Source organism: Phanerochaete carnosa, assembly GCF_000300595.1.
Source record: "Phanerochaete carnosa HHB-10118-sp unplaced genomic scaffold PHACAscaffold_6, whole genome shotgun sequence".
Taxonomy (NCBI): domain Eukaryota; kingdom Fungi; phylum Basidiomycota; class Agaricomycetes; order Polyporales; family Phanerochaetaceae; genus Phanerochaete; species Phanerochaete carnosa.
In genome coordinates, this window is record NW_006767633.1 from 1,965,795 (window position 1) to 1,985,638 (window position 19,844).

At 54.8% G+C, this 19,844-nt stretch overlaps 7 protein-coding genes across 7 annotated transcripts; 3 read left to right on the forward strand and 4 right to left on the reverse strand.

Moving 5' to 3' along the window:
* Positions 1-819: 819 nt before the first annotated feature.
* Positions 820-2,814, forward strand: PHACADRAFT_174963 (uncharacterized protein; the record flags this gene model as incomplete). Its single annotated transcript, XM_007397092.1, has 8 exons — positions 820-1,027; positions 1,086-1,138; positions 1,206-1,309; positions 1,367-1,544; positions 1,621-1,736; positions 1,802-2,034; positions 2,177-2,297; positions 2,350-2,814. Coding segments are annotated over 8 exons (1,079 nt in total), but the record flags the coding sequence as incomplete, so codon positions are not given.
* Positions 2,815-3,972: 1,158 nt separating this feature from the next.
* On the forward strand, positions 3,973-7,035 carry PHACADRAFT_258317 (uncharacterized protein). The gene is made up of 12 exons (XM_007397093.1): positions 3,973-4,270; positions 4,381-4,589; positions 4,643-4,732; positions 4,787-5,004; positions 5,059-5,354; positions 5,409-5,757; positions 5,813-6,018; positions 6,077-6,133; positions 6,184-6,292; positions 6,350-6,427; positions 6,475-6,696; positions 6,750-7,035. The coding sequence occupies exons 1-12, from the start codon at positions 4,097-4,099 to the stop codon at positions 6,950-6,952; spliced, it is 2,211 nt and encodes a 736-aa protein (XP_007397155.1). The 5' UTR covers positions 3,973-4,096; the 3' UTR covers positions 6,953-7,035.
* On the reverse strand, positions 7,017-8,637 carry PHACADRAFT_258319 (uncharacterized protein). The gene is made up of 7 exons (XM_007397094.1): positions 8,530-8,637; positions 8,422-8,471; positions 8,248-8,369; positions 8,008-8,200; positions 7,876-7,955; positions 7,571-7,822; positions 7,017-7,514 (listed from the first exon to the last, which is right to left on the reverse strand). The coding sequence occupies exons 1-7, from the start codon at positions 8,613-8,615 to the stop codon at positions 7,098-7,100; spliced, it is 1,200 nt and encodes a 399-aa protein (XP_007397156.1). The 5' UTR covers positions 8,616-8,637; the 3' UTR covers positions 7,017-7,097.
* A 176-nt stretch (positions 8,638-8,813) lies between these two features.
* Positions 8,814-9,899, reverse strand: PHACADRAFT_146426 (uncharacterized protein). Its single transcript, XM_007397095.1, has 3 exons — positions 9,672-9,899; positions 9,492-9,617; positions 8,814-9,438 (listed from the first exon to the last, which is right to left on the reverse strand). Exons 1-3 carry the CDS (start codon positions 9,742-9,744, stop codon positions 9,227-9,229), a joined length of 411 nt encoding a protein of 136 aa, XP_007397157.1. The 5' UTR covers positions 9,745-9,899; the 3' UTR covers positions 8,814-9,226.
* A 44-nt stretch (positions 9,900-9,943) lies between these two features.
* Positions 9,944-12,999, reverse strand: PHACADRAFT_185387 (uncharacterized protein). The gene is made up of 4 exons (XM_007397096.1): positions 12,413-12,999; positions 12,082-12,354; positions 11,530-12,030; positions 9,944-11,478 (listed from the first exon to the last, which is right to left on the reverse strand). The coding sequence occupies exons 1-4, from the start codon at positions 12,908-12,910 to the stop codon at positions 10,471-10,473; spliced, it is 2,280 nt and encodes a 759-aa protein (XP_007397158.1). The 5' UTR covers positions 12,911-12,999; the 3' UTR covers positions 9,944-10,470.
* Positions 13,000-13,543: 544 nt separating this feature from the next.
* PHACADRAFT_258323 (uncharacterized protein) lies at positions 13,544-15,091 on the forward strand. Its single transcript, XM_007397097.1, has 6 exons — positions 13,544-13,649; positions 13,700-13,704; positions 13,757-13,794; positions 13,851-14,312; positions 14,371-14,739; positions 14,810-15,091. The coding sequence occupies exons 1-6, from the start codon at positions 13,561-13,563 to the stop codon at positions 15,014-15,016; spliced, it is 1,170 nt and encodes a 389-aa protein (XP_007397159.1). The 5' UTR covers positions 13,544-13,560; the 3' UTR covers positions 15,017-15,091.
* An 860-nt stretch (positions 15,092-15,951) lies between these two features.
* On the reverse strand, positions 15,952-19,519 carry PHACADRAFT_146436 (uncharacterized protein). The gene is made up of 6 exons (XM_007397098.1): positions 19,165-19,519; positions 18,847-19,056; positions 18,767-18,793; positions 18,214-18,713; positions 17,984-18,161; positions 15,952-17,934 (listed from the first exon to the last, which is right to left on the reverse strand). Exons 1-6 carry the CDS (start codon positions 19,385-19,387, stop codon positions 17,684-17,686), a joined length of 1,389 nt encoding a protein of 462 aa, XP_007397160.1. The 5' UTR covers positions 19,388-19,519; the 3' UTR covers positions 15,952-17,683.
* Positions 19,520-19,844: the final 325 nt, after the last annotated feature.

Sequence of the window (19,844 nt, forward strand, 5' to 3'; positions counted from 1 at the left end):
TAGCGGCCCCTATAATCTCAAGAGAGGCTGCTCACAAATACAAGGTGCGGTGTGAAGCAAGGGGGTGCAAACGACGGAGCCGCAGTAGAGAGGGGTAACGAGTGGAGTGGTCAGGCGAATCCTGGACCGGCTTTTATAAAATTTTCGGATGTCGCAAAATGAGTGTCTGTGGTTGTCCGCCCTCGTGTCATAAGACGCTGCGGGAGCGGCCGCTTGCAAAGTCCAGCCGGTTGAAAGATTGATAACAATCAGTAAAACGGAAGAGCAAGTAGAGAAAGAACGGATCCGCGATTAGGGCGATCGCAAACGATAGCGGAGCCACGAGCAAGGGAGAACAGTGTTGACAGTCAATGATCTGAGGTGCAGGCGACCGCACACGAGGTGGTAGTTGACCGGAAGAAACAAGCAGAAGCGAAATGAACCGCCTGTCTGCGGCCTCGGACTCGGTCTGAAGAAAGAAACGGATCGAAAGCTCCGGGCCTCCTCCTGGCCTTCGGCACTCACGTTTGAGTATTCGCGAAGACGACTGGTGGTTCTTGCACTGCCCACGAGCGGACGCGGTGAGCTGTGACCCGACATCTGTGCTTGGGTGGCGACCGGACCATGCACAAACGTTTTCTGCGGTTGTTGGTGTGGGCAGAGGCGACGGAACTCGGATACTAAACCTTAAGGTCCTTGAGACGGAAGCGGAGCGCTGCACACGTGTAATTAGACGCCAACCAAGCTACTTCGGTCCGAGAGCGCTTTGAGACTCCGCCCGGCGACTGCGTACGAGTCTGCAGTACCGCCGCTGCGGGCGCTGCTCGCGACGACCATGAGCGATGGCTTCGTCCACCACAACACCGGCCACTCGCTCGCGGACACTACTTTTTCTCTCATACAGGGACTCCCGCGCCAGTTCCTCTCGTTTCCGTCGTTCACGCACGATTCCACAATACGATGACGCCACGGACGAGGACGAGGAAGACAGACTCATCCAACCGGACGCGGGGCACATCTCCATAGATGCCGACCTACCACCGCAGTGGCACGTCCCCTTGATATTATTCATAAGCCCTCAGCTGACCACCTACTCCCCTACGCAGGGCCGAGATAGCGAGTGAGGTGGAGACCATTCTTACTGGAACAAGGGTGAAAAGTGCGTCTCATGCGCTTCTGTCTGCACGGTGCGAATTGCGTCGAATTCAACTCATTCAAGAATTCAGTCACGGCTCTGGACAAGCTGCACGCGAAACACGTCCTTCCAGGGTTCGCAGATCGCTCTGCGGAAAAGAAGGAAATAGAAGCTGCAACAACGGACATTACCAAGGTCTGTCACGGGCAGCCGGCGTCCCCTACACGCCGCTGAACGTGCTTCGTCTCGTAGGACTTCCGGCGATGCCATGCGCTTATTCAACAAATTGGGGCCGCCCAAGACCACGCTTTCCCTCCCACTCAGACGCGACACCAGCATCTCGCATCTAGAAACGTGCAGCGCGGGCTTGCCGCCAAAGTGCAAGAGCTGAGCGTCACGTTTCGGAAGAAGCAACGCGTCTACATGGAAAGTCAGTTGATTCACCCTATGGTCTCCCGCCCCACTCAGCAGGCTATCGATGGGATGCTGACTTTTTGCCTAACCAGAGCTGCAAGGTCATGCGATCAAGAATCAAGACTTGCTCATTGCATCAGGCGCAATATCTCTGCGTGGGTCCGAAGGCCTTTCCGCCGTTGACGAAGACATGGCGGCCGCGTCCGCAGTGAGTGGCAGTTCCGTGACCTGCGGTTCCCTTTCAGGGTGGCAGCTCATGGCGTCACAATACAGTCTCGCAACAGTACCTTAGCACAAGACCTCCTCACGCCTGACATGGATCTGCGGCAGCGCGATAGGGAGCTGACTGAGATCGCAAAGTCCATCGCCTCCCTCGCCGAGCTATTCAAAGATCTTTCTGCGCTAGTTATTGACCAGGGCACGCTACTTGATAGTGTCGAGTACAATATCGAGCAGACTGCTGTCCAGATGTCCGAGGCGGTCAAGGAACTGGAGACAGCTACTCGGTACGTACCATGTCTTTGATGTCATTCGGCAACTGGACCAAAGAGTCCTTCGTTCCCGCTCCCCGTGCTATAATCGTGCCTCGAGGCAATTCCCTTGCTTCTTATCGTTCGATCATCGACTCATCTCGCTTCATTTGGGCAGGTACCAGAAGAACACTGGTCGACGGAAATGTATATTTTTGCTGTTGCTTATCATCTTTGGTCTTATTCTCGTATTGATCTTCAAGCCGCGACGGCATCATTCATCTTCTCCCACCCCTGTAGTCACCCCTGGACCTTTAAACGAATTTTCTACGCTTCCTACTACCGCAACAGCGGATCCTGGCTCTATGCGACGCAGGCAACCCTTTGGATGACAGCTTATATCCCACCTATTTATGATTTACCCAATTCGCTACGTGTACGTCCTATAATTCTAGAGATAGTAGAATGCACAAGGGCACTCCTTTCACTACTTCTGCTTTAGTAATTTACCGTCAGTAACTTTGCGTGGTTCAAGTGTTTCTGACTTCGCAAACGACATCGAAGAGAAAGCAAGGGTTCTCCCGTGGACCTGCGGGCACGCGTACTTTCTGAGGCGAGCATTTCGGATTGCTGCACTTCTCCTTCAAGCTTCAGGCCTCTCAGGCCTCAGGCTCCAGAGCCGCTTTTCTGACTGAAGGACATCGAGTGCGCTTCGACTCACCTTAGACAAGTCCTTAAAGTCCCAGGGAAACGGGAAAAAAGCGGCCAGACCACACACTCCCGTAGCAATCGTCTGAGAGGCGTTCGCCGTTTATGGCTGAAGGGCGCGTGACCTTGCCACGCTTTGGGAAATACTCTCACAGTCACGCGCATTGACGATTGTGCGCCTATAAATTTTTGTTCTTGCCTTCGTCCTTCCGCCACTTTTCATTTCTCACTCCCAAGATTTTTCTATCGAATGGTGAGTGCTCCTTTCTGCACATTCTCGATATGATGACTTCATTCTCTTCCCCGTCCTACACGACCATGCCGAGAAGTAAGAGTAGTTCGTTCGCAACGGACTAGCGTCCTACGAGGCGCACAGTGTACTTGCCAGTGCCATTTCGTCTGATCTCTCTTGAATTACCAGCAGTGTTTCCGAGCCGCTCGCTAACTTCTTCTACCAGGTAATATGTATAATTGAGTCGTGTGGCATTTTCTGCGGATAGCTTTTGTGTCTGGGCTAGGTGAGTTAAGGTTCCTTCTGTGTTTCGATGATGAATATCGCCATACATTCGCAGTTTTCACCCTAGAGCCCTCCCGAGCGGGAGTACTCCCCCAATGCGGAACGTCTACATTCCCCCTTTACCTGTGGAACCCAAAATCACAGCGTGAGGCGTGGGCCGCCCTCTGGGTGCGCTGGACGGGAAGCGGGGGTCGGCACGATGAGGGTCTAAAGTACCTTCCTTTGGATGTCTGAACCTTCTGTACAATGTCTTCATCGAACATGTTTGCTGATTGCTCCCTATTCTTTAGGTTGCCGCTGTCTTTGCCGTCTTGTTGTCATGCTCCTTGTGTCCTTTAGCTAGCTTTGCAATGCATGTAATCCATTGATCGAGATGGACTTAGCATGAACTGATTCGGCGAATTCTCTTCTTGATTTGGCCGAGGGTAAAAATTTATTCTTGCGGTACTTTGGCCGAGGCATCCATGCTGGTAGATATAGCGAGACTAGTTTCTGCTATATCGTCTATGGGAGTTGCGCTTGCTTTGCTTTCCCTTCCTCATCTGCCAGTCTTTCGTCGAACGTTTTCTTTGCTCTCAGCCGCGGAAGGCGAACATGACTACGCCATCTTTGCCCCAAGGGCCCGTACCCAGGCCCTCAGAATCTGACTCACACTACAGGTCATCGGACTTGGACTCTTTACGCTCAAATCCTCCCTCGCAATCGCCGCCTCCGCCCCCGACCTATCCCCCGCTTCTATCGCACTCCCAGTCCTACACAAGCGTAAACTCCAGGCGTAGCCGCCATATCCGCCTTGAAAACCCTGTCGACAATGTCTCACGCCCTTTGCATGGTTATGACGCTGAGCACCCGGATGGGCACCGCGGCCAGACGATGCCTGTGCCTGAAAAGGACGACCACCTCCACGGCACCTACGGTGATGGAAGCGGTCGCTGGGACGCATTTGCCGGCAGCAACCAGCTTGAGCATTCGTCCGATGAGTTTGGTCCGAGTAACGCGAGCGAGGCGCAGTATTTGAACATGGCCTCAGGTGTGCCACAAAACAAGGTGCGCAGCAGTGCATGCAGCAGGCCAGATTCCGGCCGATCTCTACCTGCAGTCCACATACCGGAGTTGGCGGCTCCCTACATTTTAGCTGACCGAGCCTATGTCCGCAGTTCACCAAGTTCTACAATTACCTGCTGGACGTATCTGTCGTCACGCGACGGCTCCTGTTTATCGTGCTCGTGCTAGGTTTGTTATGGATACCAGGTATCGTCGGCTTCACAGTAGCCCCCGAAGCTACAGTGTGGGGAGTAAAGCTACTCTGGTGGAGTATCTGGCTGAGTGTGGTGTGGGGAGGATGGTGGGCTTCCCTGGCGGCATCGTGAGCACCCGAACATTGCGTGCCTTCGACAAGATGTATTGACATTCATGAAGGATGATTCTCCCTCTACTAGCCCGTCACACCGTCGGCACGGTCGCAGTCGGAACAAGAAAGTACATTGACTGGATCGCAGTCCTTCGCAGGTACACTGCACAAGTCCACTGCCAAAGGCGGCCCACTGAAATACTCTTACCTAGATACGTCGCCTTTGCTAGCTGGACTCTGGCATGCTGGATCGCCTTCCAGCCGCTCATCAATACCAGGCAAGAGCAGGACGCGAGTCAATCTGACCAACACGCTGTGGACCTCCTTGCTAAGCTTCTCTTCGCCTTCTTCTTGTGCGCCGCCATTTTGTTTGGCGAGAAATTTGTAATTCAATGGATTGCGGGCAAATTCCACGAACGATCCTATGCAGGTACAACAGACTGGACTTACTCTCAGCGCGCTCGACTCTAACAATTGTTTGTAGAGCGTATCGCGGACCAGAAGTTCGCTATACAAGTGCTCTCTACTCTGTATCGGTACTCTCATGATACACCTGGCCGTTCCGATGCCCTCACTGACTGTCACCCCGAGAAGAAGCCTTCAATAGCCCCGAAGCGTTTGTTCAAGCACGCCCTGAAGGGTGTGAAGGTTGCTGCGACCACCACTACAACTGCACTGGGCGCTGTTGCATCTGAGATTGCCGGGAGCTCGGTCTTGCAGCCCAACTCTCCCCAGGCAGTAGTGCAGATTGCTCTCGAATCAGTAAACAATTCTCGTCTGGTATGCGCTTCGGGTATATGACACGAGACCTACTGTGCTCAATCGATGCGGTAGCTCGCTAGGCGACTGTTCTACTCGTTCGCTAAACCCGGCTCCGAATACTTCGATGTGAAAGATATTCGGAAATTCTTCCCGACTCTGGACGACGCCGACGCCGCATTTGCAATTTTTGACAGGGATGATAACGGTAATGTTACTCGAGATGAGTTCGAGATGGCGTGTCTCGAGTTCCATCGCGAGCAACTGTCCATCGAGCACTCGATGACGGACTTGGATAGCGCCGTCGGTCGACTGGACAACATCCTCATGTCTCTTTACGTGGTTGTATCTATCTTAATCATTGCTGTTGCCCTGGAAGCACAGCTGGTCACTCTTATCACAGGCGCAGGCACACTCTTTCTTGGTACGTACATTAGATCCTCTATCTTTCCATACAACGTGTTTACAGTTCCTTGGAGGTTTGAGCTGGCTTATTGGACCGTCTTTGTCGGAGGTCCTTACGTCAATCATCTTTCTCTTCGTGAAACATCCGTACGATGTCGGAGATCGCGTTCAAGTGGGAAAGGACACTTACGTCGTCAAGGAGATCAGGCTCCTGAGCACTATCTTCTTGGACGACAACTCTTGTCTTATCCAGGCTCCGAACATTACACTCAGCCCTCAAGTAAGCACCTCGCGGCATATTGTCCCATAATGCATACTGATAGCGTCCGACTTTGTAGCTAATCATGAATATGCGACGTAGTCCCCAAATGTCTGAGTCATTTACGTTCGACGTGGTAAGAAGCACCGCGGAATTGGAGGCTACTCTCTACTTACCGGTCTTAAGGCATATAGTACATCATACGAACAGATTCAACAACTTCGTGAGCTCATGCTGAAGTTTGTGACGGATGCTAGGCGTGACTATCAGCCATCATTCGATGTGGCTATCGTTGGTGCGTTTTCGAAGCGTTCCAGACTATGCAATTTGTGTCTGACGTTTGTCTGAGTAGACATTCCTGAACAGAAGCAACTTACGCTGAAGGCTGACATCAAGTATAAGAGCAACTGGCAGCATGGCGCACTTAAAGGTACGCGCACTCTAGCTCACAACGTTTGTCGGCTCACGGTCCCTAAGCGCAACGGCGGAATAAGTGGATCTACAATCTCAAGATCTCCCTCGCGAGAGCCCACATCTTCGGTCCCAATGGTGACCCAGGCGCGAAGAAGCCGCCGACACCCGTCACAATGGTGCCATGGGAGGACGTCCGGCATGAAGAGAAGATGAAACAGCACCAGGAAACACAGCAACAGTCCATCTCGCAGACCTTCACATTTGCTGACCAAGATGCTGTCATGCGTAAGTGTATTTTTTCTCCTCTTCGTAAGTTCAATACTGAATGTCATCCGCAGTTGACGACACTGAGAAGGTTTTTGGTGGACGAAACGAGCTTGATATAAGAGATTCTCGACAGATTCAAACACCGAGCGACTTGCAGCCGAGAACCACGCCTTTCCCAACGCCTGGGGTGCCCACAGCACTACGGCCCTCTGGCTTCGAAGAGTTCGAGCTGGCGACTCCTCAGCGAGACCGGTCACCTCTACCACCAGCATAGCTTGTTGGCTCTCGTACTTCCTTGCTTGATCTGCGTTTTGTTCATTTGTACAAGATATTGTCTTGCAATACATGCAACATATTACCGAGCCGAGCTCCTAAGATACACGCACAACGATAGCAATGGAGGGTAAAGGGAAGCATCCTTACACATTCCACCCTTGGGCCTGCTGTGTCGGGCTCCCCCACCCCGCATTTTGTGCAGGCGATGCATTGCCCCAACTAGTGCCCGCCGCGTTCGTCGTACCCCAGTTTCCAGCAGCGCCAGCGCCAGGTGACGCGCCGCCCCATGTTCCGCCGCTTGTCGGGCTGGCATTGTTCCCCCATTGAGCACTTCGCGCGCCGCCAGGACTCCAGCTGCTCCCTGGCTGTGCTCGCGGAGGACTCCATGTGTTGCCGCCCGGTGGACGGGCCCATTGGGTGGCTGCACTCGGACCCGCAGCGTCTGGCGGAGGCCCAGGGGCCTGACCAACAGCGTGATCGCCACCCTGGACTGCTGCCTCTTGTTCTTTGTTGATGCTGAGAGAAAGGGTCGCAATCTTAGTTTGTAGCAAGCCCAGGCCCTAGCGTCCGCCGCGTGAGCTAGAGAACGGGATGAGATACAGAAACTAAGTCAAACCTTCAAAACGACATCCTTGGGAGTCATGCTGCCGTCTGTCTCGACCTCCATGTAGAACTTATTCGCCTTTGCCATGTAGTCAAAGGGCTCGTCTTCCCGCGGCGGATCTTCCTCCTTCGCATTCTCACTCAGTGGCCACTCCTTCGGGTCCGACTCGAACCAGTAGGATGTATGCCGGAGCTTGTTATGTGGGTCGTATTCATACGCTACCGCTGAGCATGGCGACCACTTCGCATGTTCTTTCGCGATACCCTGTCCGAATATTTGGAAACAGGTGAAGGGTCCAAGTTATGAGGTAAACTTGCCTTCTTCGCTATGCAGCGAGCGCGGATCTCCTGACCCTTTCCTATCCTCGCAATGAGCACCGGTGGTACATTCGGGTCATCTACAACCACCTTGTCAACCAGTAGTACCAACATGACAGTAAATAAGCGTACTCTTTCCCACTGGATAACCGAAGTTTTCGGGACGTTTTGAGATCTCCTCTCCCGGGTCGTCGTAGTTGTTACTGAGGTTGACAAACTCAAGGTGGTTGCTTGTGACGTCTAGATGTTCACCAGCGGTCTCACATCGTATATTCAGCTGAAGGACGACTGCGCAGAATTGGCAGAAAGATTCGCATGTGCATTCCTGGCAGATGTGAGATGGTTTGAGCGGTACGACCGAGCACTGCTCACTCTTGTGTACCGCATCGCCTCATCGCAATTTGTGCTCACTAATGGGATCATGCCCAGACGATGTGAAATGAATTCATCGGGAAGTACACTAGTATTCGAGTCGATTTCCACAATGTCAATGGCTGAAATAAAGTCGCATTAAAAGCGTCGAGTAGACAAAGGAACGAGACAAACCGACTGTTGGGATATCTGCCATCATGATACGTCTGAAGGAGTTTGCAAGTCTGGTACGAAGGCATGCAAATGAGATGGCCAGAGTCACGAATATGAAGCATCACGTACGCCATGTCCACGTTCTCAAGCACAAAGTTGACCCTATCCTTCTTGAGGTCACGAATTCGAACAGATATGTCAGTTTCATTAGACATGGTGCTGACGTGCGTGGGTGAGAACAAGCGTGAAGGACGGCGAAGTAAAGCAATCCAAGTGAAGGTCAAAGTCAACTCGCGAGACAGCAATCCAGAATTACTGGTAAATTATCAGATAATTGCTTACGTAACGAAATGGTCACGAAACTTCAGAAACTTAAGTTGGGCGCTAGCTTCAAAAACTCTCAAGGATGCACGGCCGATTGAGTATTTGTCCAGTAAACAGCTATACACGCACAGCTCTCTGAGACTGCAGGTGGATGGTAATTCGTCCCTTGATCTCACAGTAAGGTAGTAAATACAGACTTGTGCAGCAGTGTCGCTTCAATTACCTTGCTGCATGTGGCACACCTGCGAAAACTAGTGGTACCAAGTACTCTCCATGTCGATCTCCTTCGGGTGTGCGAGTGGGCAGAAAACGGAGAAAGGAATTGACGGCATGCTATGCGTTAAGGAACAGTCCCTCATACATCGTCAAGTATCTAAGGCTGGAATGTGCCCTTGATAATGTCCGCCGCTGCAAAGCACAGTCAGCAGCCGAGTGCCACATCACCACCACAACAACAACTTACCTTGCTCAGCTATTGCACACACAGTAGCTGCGTGGCACACTAGTCAGTACAGGCTCGCGGAGATAGCTCACCCCACCCACCCTGTACATGTGCAGCAATGTGCAGCGGGGCAACCGACAAGTCGACGACCCTGAGGTTGTTCGTTCCGTACACTTTGAGGTCATGGCCGACTACGCCGCCCTTATCGCGCGGCATCATCGAGCAGGTGCCACACGTGTGCCATGTCGTCGAGTACGTATTTTTCACGAACGCTGTGCTTCCCAGTCAACATCATAAAGACGCAGGAAAAGGGTATGGGGCATACACTTCAGCTGCTCGTCGGTTTGTACGTCCGGCCCCGGCACGACCTCCCTCGCGATCATGTCCCTCAGCGGCGCGTGCTGCACGATGCTGCGTGAGAACTTGGCGGTCTCCACAAGCACGTCGAGGTCTGCGGCGGGAATCAGTCCATCAGTTGTACAGCAGACGAGAAGGCGCAGCGTACCTACTTCGTGCTCAAAGTAGTGCGGGTCGAACCCGGGCTCGACCATTGGGTCGCTCGACGTTATATGCTGCATCGAAAAACGCTTCTCAGAACGCGACAGCAGCACATGCCGGGAGAGCCGGCTCTCGCTTTCCGATACTATCCTCTTTCATCACTGTCCAGGATTTCGTTGATAGGAGCGTCGAAGTAGCGCATGTATATGGCGGTATCAATGTTGGTGATTCCGAGTCTTGGACTGCGCTTCTCAGTGAAGCCATTCAGAGTAAGAGATGCAGGGAGCTTACTGATCGGATCTTCAGCATCTCCGAGGTCCTTTTGAGTCTGCCGTGGCTCAAAATACGCAGTGGAAGCTGGTGAAAACGGCATTCCTGGTCTTAAAGTGGTGTCAGTGGAAACATTGACATCAGGCAGATGATAGGTTTCTGGAAACTTGGTGACAAGTGACGGTTTATCGCTGTTTGGAAATAAAATTTGCAGCTGAAAGTAGTGTGGGTTCTGCAAAGCAGTGAATATCCATAGAGATAAGTATGTCTAATAAAAACGCAAACTTTGCAAGACAGGAATACATCGCGCTTAATACACTACTTGAACCGTGTAGATAAGTACAATGTTGCAGCTAAATTATAATGCTACATTACGTATGCTAGTAAGTAGGCTGCTTGATGCTCTCGTCACGCACCTCCTGGACATGCCCAATGGTACCAGAGAGGCGTGACTGGTGACTAGTGCGCTACCAGGATGTGACGCAGCAGTTGCGCCTCAGCGCTACACCTGAAGCCGACGGGAGATAGCGGCAGGACTACTGAGAGATGTGGTGCATCGCGTCCACGGTCCAGATCGGCCCAAAGAAGTCGTCGCTGTCCGCTGGCGGGAGGTGCTTCGCGAGACCGCTGTCCGAGGACGGCAGTGGTTCGAGCATGAGCGGCGGGAGGGGCGGCGTTGTCACGACCGGGGACGAAACAGACGTTATGGACGTTCCTGTGCTGTGCATGCTGCGCGTGAGACCCGGCGTTGCAGGCCACGGGCTGGCATCGCCGTCCGAGTACATCGAGCAGGGTGTCGTGGAGTTGCGGGCACTGCGCACGAGCCCAGGCGTTGCGGGCCAGGAGCTCGCGTCGCCATCTGAGTAGATTGAGCCCAACATCGGCGACTCGCTCTCCGCACGTTGCCCCGAGACGTAGGCCCGACTGGTGTATTCTTGACTGGAGTGCTCTTGCTCTGGGAGATCTTCGCCGGGATACACGCTCTCGGGCTCGTCGTACAGGGGTGCGACACGCTCGCGGAGCTGTTGTTGTATCTGGAGGGCGTCTTCGAGCGCGTGTTCCGTGCGGACGAGCTCGCGCGCGAGGAAGCTATACGCGCCTTCGAGGACGTCGAAGCTGATCTCGAGCGTCTCGAATTTGTCCTGCTCGCGTTTCAGCGCGTCGCTTAGCAAGTTCTCGAGGTCGGCCGCAACCTCCTTCTCTGCGGCAGCCGCTTTGAGCTTGAGTTCGAGCTGGTGGTGCATATGCGACGCGTCGCGGAGCCCGACCTGTGCCGCCCGTAGCCGTGCAGACTGCTCCTCGTAGCGCTTGACGCAGTCCGCGAGCTGCTTGTGGAGCGCGGCGGATTCGGCCTGCACAGAGCCGAGCTTATCCTCGTACATGTTGCGTTGATAAGATGTCTCGACGTGCACAAAGTGGAGGTCCTGCTGGAAGCTGTCGCATTGCTGTTCATAGAGGTGTTCGTACTGGGCCGCCCGGGACTCGAGCCGGGCAATGTCAGAAGCCTTGAGTCGAACCTCTTCCCGAACCCTGCGCAATTTGGCCTGGAAGCGCGTCAAACCACGTAATCACGTATCGTTCGCGCGGGTACTCACCTTCGCGTCTCTCTTGTCCGCCTTTGCAAGTGCGAGTTTCTCCGTGAGTAGCTCATGCTGGGCGAGGTGCTCCTGCTCCCGCTTTGCCATCTCATCCCTTAGGGCTAGGTTCTCCTTGCGGGCCTCTTCCATCGCGGCGTGGTGCTTCTCCTCAAGAGCCTCAAGCCTTGCACCCCACTGGTCACGCTCCCTCGCGTGCTGCGCCTGCTGGTGCGCGAGCTGCTTCCGCAGTGCATCATTCTCCTTGCAGGCATTCTCGAGTGCAGTACGGCAGTCTGCTTCGACAGCGGCTAATTGCTCGCTGACGACGTCTTCCCGCCGGCCCTGAATAACCTGTGTATCGTGGAGCTCCTGAAGTAAGGACTCGTTGCACTTGACGGCCTCTTCGAGCGCCGACTCCGCGTGGAAACTCGTTTCATGTTGGTGTGTCAGCTCGTGCTCAAGCTCAGCAACCCTGTCCATCAGGGCCTCATTTGAGGCAGACATCTCCTGGAGTGTGCCCTGCGCTCGTTCAACACACGTCGCCTACAGATATCAAAAGAACCCGCCTACCTGAGACGCCGCCTTGTCCTGCTCGAGCAGATCGATCACGCGCTCGAGGGCCTCCTGCTCACGCTCACGCTCGTGCAGCTGGCGCGCGTGCTCGTAGAATTGGTCGAGCGTCCGTTGCTCTAGCAACGCCTGCTCTGCGTGTAGGCGCTCGTTCGCGGCGCACAGTCTCCGGCTGTCCTCGCGCAGCTGTTCAACTTGCGTCTGGAAGCCCTCGAGCTGCGCAGTCGTAGCGTGAAGGGCGGAGCCCTGCCGGTGCAGTCGTTCATCACGTTCCTGTGGACAATGGGCTCTGTTTAGGCGGAGGGGAAGCGTAGCCAGTGTCGAGACTTACCTTGAGCTGGGCCTGCAGACTCTTGTAGCGATGCGAGATCTTTACGAATTTTTCGACGGAAACGCGATATCTGTCGTTGAGCTGTGTGAAACGTGTAACATGCGTCCTGTTCGTCAGGGGATCCTTGAACCAATCCGCGATCCACGCTGGTATTGAGGGTGCTGAGGGTAGAGTGAGCGTGAAGGTTAACGACTTCAGTGCCGAGGGGATAGCTGGTGGTATATTCGGCGTGGTGTGTAAAGGATGTGTCTTGGTTCCGGGCTGTTGCCTGACACTGAGCCGCTTTGAGATCCATGTCGGGATTGAGGGGAAGGGCGGCACGAAAAGTGCATGGCGACCGAACTGAACTATCAGGACGAACAGAACCATGAGGAAGACTACGTAGAAGGGGAATGATATCGTATCGTTGTCTAGTGCATGCCAGGCGACGGTAGGGGAAGGGTGTCCGCGCAGGCGGTTGATTTCTCGTGTGCGTATGAGGTCAAGAACTGGAAACATGCTGTCTGTTGAGCAAAGCGTAAGGGGAACAGGGCATTGACTATATACCGTGTGGCATTCTAAGGTAGGCTGAGGGCTGTCGATGTGTTCCGCAGGTCAGCCTCGATGTATACACCTGGTAGGTATGGGGAGGTAGATACTGACTATCTTTGAGTACGTTGAGTGGTTCATCCGCGATGCAAAGTTCGTTGCGGGGAGGTCATAGCGTCCCATTCGTTTAAAAATCATGAGGGCTCAATGCGCCGGGGGCAAAGCGTCATGGCAAGTTGAAAACAAGGTAGGGACGCTATTGTGTCTAGCTTGGGCACGAGGTGGGCTTTGATCGATAACTATACAAGTCAGACATGGTCAGAAGCCCAGAGACGCGGCCTGGCAGGAGACGATAGTCGAGGAACAAGGTGCACGCAACTCGTTTGGCACGTCGGACGTTGCTTGTTTGCTTCCGTATGTCGGCAACAGTGGGATAAGCAGAGCACGCGAGCCAGCCACGCCCGCCGTGTAAGTAATGCGCGCTTGGCATTATTCCCGGCCCCGGAGCGTGGACGCCCTTCGCACGACGTTTTGGCTATGTCCCCCGCCCTTACACCCTCAAAAGCCCCTCTCTCGCAGCCACGTACTCCTTCTCCACGACCCGCGTAGTGTACGAAGCAATGTCGGGCATCCGTCGCGCGAGCACAGTCGCGAGGACCCTCCAGCGTTCGCTTGCAACTCTGAACAATGCGCCTCCGGCAGGAAAGCCGTAAGCAGCTTTTCATATCGTATGTGATACGTGGTCTAACTGGTATCTAGTCCCACAGGTGTGTGTCATGTTCAAAGCGCACGCTTTGAGGTAGCTGATGTGAGTTGCAGCCATTGTCATGCTGAACATGGGTGGGCCCTCAACGGTGCGTATTACACGAGTGTATGCGTTCATCATCAGCTGAATTCTAGTAATTCTTAGGTTCCGGAGACGCATGACTTCTTGAAGAACCTCTTCTCGGATAACGACTTAATTCCGCTGCCGTTCCAGTCGGTTCTGGCACCTCTCATTGCTCGCCGTCGGACGCCTCAGATTGAGAAGCAGTATGAAGACATTGGCGGTGGCTCGCCGATCCTGAAGTATACTCGTCTTCAGGGCGAGCGCATGGCAGCACTGCTAGACGAGCTCCACCCAGAGACCGCGCCGCACAAGGCGTACGTCGCGTTTCGGTACGCGAACCCTCTCACGGAGCAGACGGCGAGGGAAATGAAGGCAGACGGTGTCAAGCGGGCCGTGGCGTTCACCCAGTACCCTCAATACAGCTGCAGCACGACGGGCAGCAGTCTCAACGAGCTGTACAGAAAGGGCAAGACTGGAGAAATCGGGGACGGCGTCGAATGGAGCGTGATTGATCGCTGGGGGACCCACCCAGGCTTTGTTGAGGTGCGCGCTTTGCACGTCGGATAGAGTTGCCGCCGTACTAATGCGTGCCGTGGGACAGGCCATGGCACAGAACATCGAGCGTGCGCTCGCAAAGTTCTCCGAGGAAGAACGCTCGGACGTCGTCCTTCTCTTCTCGGCGCACTCGCTACCCATGTCTGTCGTCAACCGTGGTGATCCTTACGTGCCAGAGGTGTCTGCATCCGTGAACGCTGTCATGGACCGCCTAAAGCACTCGAATCCGCACCGCCTGGTGTGGCAAAGCCAGGTTGGCCCGTCGGCATGGATGGGCATGCAGACTGGAGAGGCGATAAAGGGCCTCGCGCGATTGGGACGGAAGAATGTTGTGCTCATACCTATTGCGTTCACAAGCGACCACATTGAAACCCTTTTCGAGCTCGATCTGGAGTACGCGCACGAAGGCAAAAAGGTGTGTTGGCGATTCCGCTAAGGTTTTCTTTGTCCACACGACGCCGATCTGACCTCGTCCATTTGTGCAGCTTGGCATGCATGTCGAACGGGCGGAAGCCTTGAACGACTCGCCGGTCTTTATCCGCGCGCTGGCGGACCTGGCTTCGACGCACCTGCAAGACTACGCCGCAGGTCGGATCGGGCCAACGAGCATCCAAATGGGGCTCCGGTGTCCTGGCTGCACGAATGCCGCTTGTGGTGCTCAAAAGGCCTGGTTCGCGCGCGGTGGACTGTAGGGTAAATGTCTTGTCGTGCGCAAGTGGCTCTGGTATTTGTCAGCGGTCGGCAGCAATAAAGCATCTCATAGATTCTTTGGTGCTCTTGGTGGATGCATGTACGGCCGTGTCGTGCCTGTTAGTGTGAGTCCGCGGACGCGACGGGAAGCATGTTCGGTATTAATCTAGAGAGCGTTGCCGGTTCCGATCCCCTCGCGATTGAGGGACCGCAACTGTCAAGAGCCTGTCTACAACGCGCAGTCCGACGTCTCCTTAGGAAAGATATGACAGCCTATGAGCACGGTTGGAATTCGCTCCATCTCACGATGGCGTCCATGCACTCCCGACGCGAGGGGACACCATACGAGCTCTTGCTGACTCAGCAAATCGCGAAAGTTTAAAGCTTGTCGCGCCCGCGTCCCTCGCACCACAATTTAGAGTCAAACTCATGCCTCCAACTACCGTCGTCTCATCGCCAGGCAAGGTCCTGCTCGCCGGGGGTTACCTCGTCCTCGATCCAAAGTACTCGGGTGTCGTTGTCGCTACCAGCTCGCGCTTCTACACCGTCGTGGCCGCCCTGCCGGCAGACGCCTCGCGTGCCCAGGGCCCGATCCAGATCCGTGTCCGATCGCCCCAGTTTGTCGACGCGACCTGGATCTATCTCACACACGTCGACCAGACCGGTGTTCGCGTTGAGCAGACCGCTGATAAGTGAGTGCGTCAGAGGACGAGACTTGGAGCAGACCTCAGTGCGCGTGCTACAGATCGGTCACATCGACCAAGAATAAATTCGTTCAGCTGGCTCTGCAGGAGACCTTGCGACTAGCATGGGAATCAAAAGGCCCGCAGGAGCTGAGAGAACTGCTTTCCCCCGGGCTCGATGTCACCATAGCCGGTGACAATGACTTCTACTCACAACGAGCGCAGGTCAGTATAGTTGCTTTTTGTCCGTATCGGGCCATCCTAGGCGCCAGGTTTCCTGGCTCATACCTGTTGTATCGTCGCGGGGCGTTGTTGCAATGTCGTCGAAAACCCACGCTTTTCAACAAGGTCCCGCGGCGATCCCTTGTAGTCCGTACTAGTCTCGCTGTTTCCCTTAACTGACCGTCATTGTAATTGCTGATTCTTCGTTTCCAGCTCGCAAGCAGGAACCTCCCCGCGACCCTTGCATCGCTCGCACAACTTCCGCCATTCCTGCACACTGGCGTGAGACTGCCCGAAGTGCACAAGACCGGACTGGGCTCCTCCGCCGCGCTCATCACCTCGCTCGTCTCTGCGCTGCTCCTGCACCTCGGCATCATCGCCGGCGACTCGTTCACGTCTCAGGGCGGGCTCGAGAGCGCGAGCGAGGGCCGCAAGCTCGCACACAACGTTTCGCAGTACATTCACTGCCTTGCACAGGGTAAGGTCGGCAGCGGCTTCGATGTCTCATCTGCCGTCTTCGGTAGCCAGATATACACACGCTTCGACCCGCAGGTCATCCAGCCGCTCATGGAAAACCATCTGGTAAGTCTTCCCAAGGCTCTTCCGCATGTACAACGCAAATGTTACTCTTATCGCGCGATTTCATGTACAGCCCGGAACTAACGCGTTAACATAGGAATCGGTACAATCCCTCTCGCGCATCCTTTCAACATCGAATCCGGCATGGGACTATCGCGTCGCGCCGTTCAGGCTTCCCCCATATACTCGCCTCATGCTCGCCGACGTCGACGCAGGTAGCGACACGCCGTCACTCGTTGGAAAGGTCCTGAAGTGGCGGAAGGAGAGCTCCGCTGAAGGTACAGACCATGTCCTGTATCTCTCTGGCCGCTTTCTCACTGTGTATGTAGCGGATGCGCTGTGGGAGACGCTGAATGCGCATAACCAAGCGTTGAGCAAAGCACTCCTGCAGCTCTCAGAGTTGCACGCCACACAGTCCGAATTGTATGTTGTCGTCGTACGATACCTTGCCAGCCTGCAGAGTGCACAGGTACACCCACTCCCCCATGTCGCTATATCTCTTCTCACTAACGCGACTCCTCAGTGGCTCGCGCACCCCAGCATTCCGGACGACAAGCTCAAGATCATCGAGGCCTGGGCAGAGGCGCGCCGACTATCTGAGGTCTGTCGCCCACCAGCGACCCGGAAATCTGCAGAGCTGATCCGCAGTACCAGGAAATCCGCGCAAACATGCGCGAAATGGGCGTCAAAGCCGGCGTGCCGATCGAGCCTCCAGAGCAGACACAGCTGCTCAACGCTTGCGCGTCCGTCGCGGGCGTCATCGGCGGCGGTGTTCCCGGAGGTGCGTCCTCTCCCTTGCTTACAGCCATGAACAGCACGCCGACTCGAATCCCCAGCGGGAGGCTATGACGCCATTTGGGTACTCGTGTTCGACCCGGTAGACATCCCCGCGGAACAGTTGCCCTCGAGCCGCGTAGAGGCGCTCTGGCAGGGTTGGACCGCGCTCAGCGTGTCACCGCTCTCCGCGAGCGAGAGCACGGCGAAAGGCGTGCGCATCGAGGACCTCAGCGCAGTCAAGGGCCTCGGGGAGCTTGTCGCGCCATGACCGGCCAAATACACTTAGATATACAAGTCATCAAGTCCGTCCGGTGTATGGTCCACATATTATACGGCTGTGTATCTATCCGCCTCTATCTCCTCTTTGAGCAATGAGGAGGTGCCCCCATCTGGGCCCGCTTGAACGTGCTATGAGCAGATTTTGACGTCGCCCTCGGGCGTCCATACCTTGCCGAGCGCGAGGAACATTGAGATGCACATGACTATGAGCCCGAACGCGGTGCATACGATCGGCCCGAGCTTGCTGTGGTGGTACCACGGCGTGCTCTGGTCAACGAGCTTGAGGTAGCACGCCGAAGGGAAGATAAACGCGAGTGCGGTGGCGGAGGCGCCGCCAGTGATCTCGAGCATCACGCCGAGGTCGCATGTCATGAGGGATACTGAGGGATGTCAGTGAAGAGCCGAGGGGGGAGACAAAGGGAGGCGTACGGGTCATAGAAGAGAAGAGAATCACGGTGGTGAAGAAGACATGCCGCTGCATGCTGAAGGGCTCGTGCGAGAAGAAAAATTGTTCTACGACTTCTCGACACACGAACAGTTCCAGCGGAAGGGTCGTGAACATGTTTAGGCCAAAACAGAAGCGAGCGACGTTGATCAACGTGTCGTTCTAGACAGAAATTAAGCCTTCACGTTCGAAAAATCCGCAATGCCTCACTTACTGCAGCAAAATTGTTCAGGATGTTCCCTTGCGTCTTGTCCGTGAACACTAGATAGCCCGATATCGCGAGCACACAACATGCGACGAGCGACATCGCCGTCGATATGTGTGTGACTTTCGCGAAACGATCGAGCGTAGGCGTCTGCAAGCTCCCATAGATGAGCAGTGAATTATGGTGGCAGACGAATGCGAAGCTGATGACACCGATCGCCTGGAATAGCCCGGGACCAATGATCGTGAAGCGCTTCGTCGGATCACCCTGGAGCTCGGGCGGAACGTGCTCACTCTCGACGAGCACAGACGAGACGATGATGACCATGCCCACTAGTGCGAGGCCCGATGCACGCGAAAGCTTGTGGATGTCACGGTAGAGCGAGAGCGGGTAAGAGACGCAGATCGTGCAGAGAGCAATGACGAACTGGCGATTTGTAAACAGAGAAAGGACAGGTACGGCGTAGAGGTGAGGAAAGACAGAGCGAATAACGTGCGGTATTGTGTCCCCTGCGTATCCCAAACTTAGCAACGACCGAGCCAGCCGAAATAAGAGCACCGACCTATGATGATGCCAAAAGCACACATCCCTATGCCACGGATTACTTTAGTAAAATATGCGGCAAGACCCTCAGTTACTCACCTCCAAACGCGAAAGCAAACTGGAAGAAGGACACAGCTGCCCGACCACTCGAGCCAAAGCAATGATTCATGATCCCAATATATGAGCTCTGTCCGCTCATCTTCGCATTTGTGACGATGAGGCGTATCGTCCAGTCGGTCACTCCGGACAGGACCACTAGTAGGATTATGCCAGTAACAAATCCTGCTTGTCTGACAGCATATGGTAGGCCTGGAGTAAAAGGGAAGGTAAGCGGCGAAATTCATAGTATGAGTTGTCCACTGACCAATGATTCCTATGATACACTGAGTGAGCTATGTGGTACGAAGCACCAGAGACGGAGCAAAAGCAGTGCATTACCTGCACCCAATATTGAGTTCGCCATGTTCGCTATCGAGTCTAGCATCCCGCCGCCGGCTGTGCGCTTGGCTGCAAGTTCCTCAAGATCTATATTCTCGTCTGACAGCTCCTCCCCACGCTCCGTTCGGCGTTCTAGCTGTAGCGAGCCGTCTACGCTGCGTCTTGCAGTTGCTGAGTCGAGCAGGCCAACAAGAAGAGGCATCGACTGCTCATTGTTTCGCCTCGACCTGCGGGGTCTGTCCCGCCCGGCTTGCAGCTGTTCGAGTGCGGCGTCGTCTAGGTCGTCACTGTCAAGCTCATACTCTTCCAACAAGACGTATTAGTAGAGACGGCTTTATCTAGGCACAATCAACTCACGCACCGGTCTCCCTGCTCTCCATCACGGACCTCATAGGAGGCGCAATGACTTGTACATCTTCATTGAAGCGTACACTGTGACCGGGCTTGTCCCGCGGGGAGTCGACGTGATCCAGCGCGGACGCCTCTACATAATCTTCATCGTCTTCATCATCTCCTGTAGTGAATAAAATCTCTCCATTCGAAGTGTCGTGGAGATCCTCTTGTGAACCGCTCAGCAAGGGTTGCCGTGTGGAACTCTCGGCGTCGTTGTCGCGGGTGCCTCTGCTTCGTCCGAGCATAGTCGGGAGTTGGTGAGGGGG